The sequence below is a fragment of the Piliocolobus tephrosceles genome, chromosome 13 (genome assembly GCF_002776525.5).
Source record: "Piliocolobus tephrosceles isolate RC106 chromosome 13, ASM277652v3, whole genome shotgun sequence".
Taxonomy (NCBI): domain Eukaryota; kingdom Metazoa; phylum Chordata; class Mammalia; order Primates; family Cercopithecidae; genus Piliocolobus; species Piliocolobus tephrosceles.
This window is the reverse complement of record NC_045446.1, coordinates 20382292-20386859: the sequence shown is the minus strand read 5'-3', so window position 1 is coordinate 20386859 and position 4568 is coordinate 20382292. Positions and strand designations below refer to the sequence as shown.

The following is a 4568-nucleotide window of genomic DNA, read 5'->3' as shown; positions in this document are numbered from 1 at the left end:
GTGTCTGCGTGTGGAGCTGTGGGTGTCTGCGTGTGGAGCTGTGGGGGTCTGTGATCTGAATGCCTGGTCTCATTCCAACTGGAGGTGAAGAGGAAGGTGGAGGAAGTGGGGAAGGGCCACTGAAGCTTTCTAAATCTTCTCTCAGTTCTGTCCTTTGGGTTTGGGAGTATGTGGCTCATTCAAGGCCACATGGGCATGTGTTCTTGGGGTATGACCACATCGGCTCCTAAAGAAGATGCGTGTGTATGTGTGTGTGAGTGCATCTGTAGACAAGCGTATGACTGAATGTTTGTCAGCAGCCATCTATGCACTAGTTCTGTGCCTGTGAAAGAAGGAAACTGAATATGAGAAAACATCTGCCATGGGCTGTTTTCTCAAGGTTATTCCAGCCACCAAGGCCTCTGCCGTGTCCCAGCCTCTGTCCCCAGGCCTAGTGCCTCTTCATCAGCCTGGATCAGGGCAAATTCCCTGCCCCCAACTCATCTCACCAGGGCCGGGCCTGAAGGCCAAGGCCTCCGGGAGAGTATGTGCTCAGGGCTCCCGGCTCAGAGAAGGTTTTTCTCTTTCTGCGTCGTTGCTCCCCCTTGCGCATTGGGGTTCAGGAACCCCGATTCTGTGGAAGAAGAGAAGGCCTGGGCTACCGAGCTGCTCTGGCTAGAGACCCGCTCTGGCTAGAGACCGTCCTTGAGTGTCTCTCTCCCCGGCAATGGTGGCTGTGCTCTGGGGGCCCAGGCCTGCCTCCTGTGGCTGCGTTCAAGGGGGCTTGGAGGTCATTTAGGCCAGCTCCCTCGGGTTCCCCGTGGGCTCAAATCAGGACCCAGACCCTTCTCTTTTGCCACTGCCCTGGCCCACCCGGGACTCGGGACTTCCTGTCTCCCCTGCTACTCTGTCCTAAACCATTGTTCTGAGGCCTGCCGCCTCCAAGAATCGCCGAGGGAGAAGCTCCCGGGGAACTGGCCTGCCCGCATCCCCACCGCCAGTAGTGCTCAGGGTCCCAGGACTCGGGTCTTGCCAGACCCCAGTTTCTCCTGGGACCCCACGGTCTCTGACTCCGCACTGTGTCGCACCAGTGCGCCTGGATTTCCCATGACCTTTGGGCCAACCACGCTCCGGGCTTCCTGCCGGGCTCCACACCTGCGGCGCTCTCACCTGCGGCGGCGCCGCCCGAGGAGCCTCCCAGCCCGCGAGGAGCGAGGCCTCTGCAGCCCCGCAGCCCCGCAGCCCCGCGGCCCCGCAGCCCAGCGGCCCCGAGCCAGAGCGCTGCGCGGAGACTCCTTTGCGCCGCGCGGAAACTCCTTGCCGCCGCGCGGAAACTCCTTGCCGCCGCACACCCTGGGCCGGTAAGAAGCATCCGCTTCAAATCCCGCCCAGCAGGCAGCGCAAAGCGAGCGGTTTGGGGGAACGCTGAAGGGACCGGGAAAAACAAACTCCAGGTCGAGTTTAACAGCCGAAACGTTCAATGCCTAGGCCGGCGGACATGAAGGAGACAGAACAGATCCCTTGGCTTCCTCGCAGCGGTCGACCCGTTTACTGACCGGAGTCACCCGCGGCTGCCCCCAGCCCGCCCCCAGCCCGCCAACTCATACCTCCCGCAAGCCACCAGTTTCAAGGGATGCGGAAGCCAAGCACACCGTGGTCCCCAGCCCCAGGTGACCCGCACGTGCACTCACCGTAGCAGGGAATCTGCAAGGCCGCGTTGTGGCCACTGCTGCCTTCCTGGAGTTTGAGGCTGCCGTCCGGGGGCGTCTTGCAGGCGCCTCGCTGCAAGTAAAGATGCGGTTGCGCGGGCGGTTGGGGCTGCGGTTGCTGCTGCTGGGGCTGCGGCGGCGGCTGGGGCTGCGGGGTCGACGGCTGGGGCTGGAACTTGTTAAAGGAGCCCCGCGCCCCGGCGCCACTCTCCAGGGGTGTCGCTAGGTCCTGCTGCCCAGCGCTGTAACGGGCCCGGTTCTTGGCGTCTCCGAATCCCTGTGCTTTGGCGGCGGCCGACAGGAAAGTTGTGCCGAACTTGTCGCCTCCGGGAAATGCCCTAAAAGGCGACGAGCCCTCCCGACTCTGCGACACCGGGCTGTAGTAGGCGTCCATGGCAGCAGCCGGCGACTCGCAGTAAGAGACGCAAGTCTCAGCATTCATGCCTGGCTTGCGCGGGCGGCGGGCGGGGGCGCGAGCGGGGGCGCGAGGACGCCACCGCGCGCCTTGGCTGGGAGTTTGGGGTGGCGAGGAGGCTGTGGCTGTGCACTCCGCGCCCGGCCTGCTCGCTCTCCCTCCTCCCCTCCACGCCTGCCTCTCTCTCTCCCCTCTTCTTTCTCTCTCTCTCTCTCCGTCCTCTCTCTCTTCCCCTCCCTCCCCCCTTCTCTCTTCCTCTCTCTCTCCCTCTCTCTTTTCCCTCCCTCCCCACAGCTAGCCGAGGGAAAGAACGGAGGGCAGTAAAAAGATTCAGATGTTTCGGAAAGTTGACCAGATCTCCCAAACCCTCTTAAGGTTTTGCAGCGGGAAAAAAAAAAAAAAGTGAATTTTTTCCCTAACTTGCTTCTTCCTTTCCCCCTCTCTCGTCCCCTCCTTCTCTCTCCTTCCACTGGCCCCTGCCCCCTCCTCTCCACTCTTAAGGAGATGCTACTAACTCGCTAGCGGGGATTCAACCCGGAGGTGCCCGAGGGCTTTCCGATTCTAGGCGGGGCTGGGGAGGTGCCAGGACCCCCAGAGCTCCCGAGGCTAGGCTGCGAATTGACGGAGTGTAGGAGCTTTGTCCTAGGGCAAAGGGAAATGCAAATTTTAATGACAGGTTTTAAAAAAGCCCCCCAAAATAAACCTAACAGGTTTTGACAGTCGAAGCCAGGGGGACCACGGGTCTGCGGATGCAAGCGAGTCCTTTGGATTCCTGCGCGCGAGCTCACGGGCGCCTTTTCCTAGGTTTCCAACCTTCCTCCCCATTCCCGTTCCTCCGGGAGATTCACACACACACAAGCCTTCGTCGTCCAGTGCACGGTCACTTTCACGTCTTGTTAACTATTTCCTTCCGCTATAAGGGCGCTGGGCTGGGAGGCAGCGGGATCTGTGCTCGCTGAAGCCCTGGGGAAGCCCTGGGCTGGGCCGGACTTCAGAAGCTTTAGAGCGCTGCCCTCTGCGCTCCCTTCCAGAGGCCGCACAGCGCACGCCTCACGTCCGCGCCCAGGCGAGGGGATTTCCTGCCAGGCAAGGTGCAGGTACAGAGTCTGGAGACCCCCTGACCTTGCCCGATAGTCATGCTGTCACCTGTTCAGTCCTTGGGGTCAGGGGTCGGGGAGAGGGGTGAGGCTGTCTCTTTTCTTTCTGGCCTCACTGCCCCCGACTGTAAACGAACTGCTTGGTTTTGATAGGTTGTGGTTTTCCCACCAACGAGAGCCTCAAGGCCCCTGGCACAGCCACAACAAGGGAAAAGAACTTTGCTCGTGGAGCCCCTCGATTTCGCTTCATGACAACCTTGTTAGAGATTGGTGCCTCCAATTTTCTGAGGAGCTAACGGAGGCTAAGAGAGGGGCGGCCACCTGGCCGAGGTCACACAGCTGGGAAACAGCCGCCGCGTCCTGGAACCTCTGCTCAGGCTAGTCCCTTCACCGATCTGGAAGGCCGTGCGGACAGCGAAGACGCAGAAAGGAAACTGGCCCCTGGCTGTGAATGCTTCAAGTGGAAGGAGACCAGCGAGAGCAGCCCTCCTTAAACCACTGAGAAAATCGTGAAGGGACAACTTACCTCGAGGGAGTCTGGGAGTGGGGTGAGAGGTAAAAGTGCAAGGTAAAATTAAAGAGGGCCTGAGCACCCTGACCCCAGGAATGTGGGTCAGATGTCAACTTTCTGCATCTAAGGTCTCCCAAAGAAAAAAAATATCTGGGGGGTCGCGCTTCTGCTCCCAACTTCATCTGGGCTAATTCTTACCCCCACCCTACCCTCTTAGTATCTCTGGTCCTTGCTCCGCTATCCCGCCGACCGCGCGATCCCACATCTGGTTTCCATCGCCGGCTTACCTTGAAGTGCTCGTTAATAAAGATATTCCGCAAACCAAGCCAGGAGCGCGCAGGCTCCAGCCGCCCCCTACTCCATGCCCAATGGGAACCGTGCCTCACTGGCCGGCAGACATAAGCCCCTTGAGAGTCCTTTATTTATTGAGCTCCTGTTGTGCCAACGATCTGCAATACAAGGTTTATCATATCCATTTTGCAAATGGGTAGACTGAGACTCAACCACAATAATTTTCCAAAGTTAGATAGCAAAAAGCCGAGTGCTCCTGCCATCATCCTAAATACTCCTGTCCAGCAGTTTCTTCAAGTTCCTAGAACCTGCCAAGTTCTCTAGCCTGTGCACTGTAGCATAGGTGGTTTCCTCTACCTGGAATTCCCTAACCTCACCCCTGCACTTTTGTCTGGCTAATGATTCAGAGTTCAGCCTAGTGCATCTTCCTCTAGGAAATCTTCCCATCTCTTCTAGTTTAAGTTGACTTCCATTTGCCTCATCTCTGTCCCAGGTCTCGTGGTTGTCTGGTTGCCTGGTTATGTGTGTATCTCATCCCCACTAGTTGCCCCAGGGCAGCCTCCTAC

General features: G+C 58.9%; 1 protein-coding gene across 1 annotated transcript in view; it reads right to left on the bottom strand.

Moving 5' to 3' along the window:
- Window positions 1-2201, bottom strand: part of ALX4 (ALX homeobox 4) — a 49282-nt gene extending 47081 nt beyond the window's left edge. Inside the window, exon 1 of the mRNA XM_023215802.2 lies at window positions 1671-2201. Within this exon, the coding sequence (XP_023071570.1) occupies window positions 1671-2130 (460 nt within the window). The 5' untranslated portion in view covers window positions 2131-2201. The remainder of the gene's footprint in view (window positions 1-1670) is intronic.
- Window positions 2202-4568: the final 2367 nt, after the last annotated feature.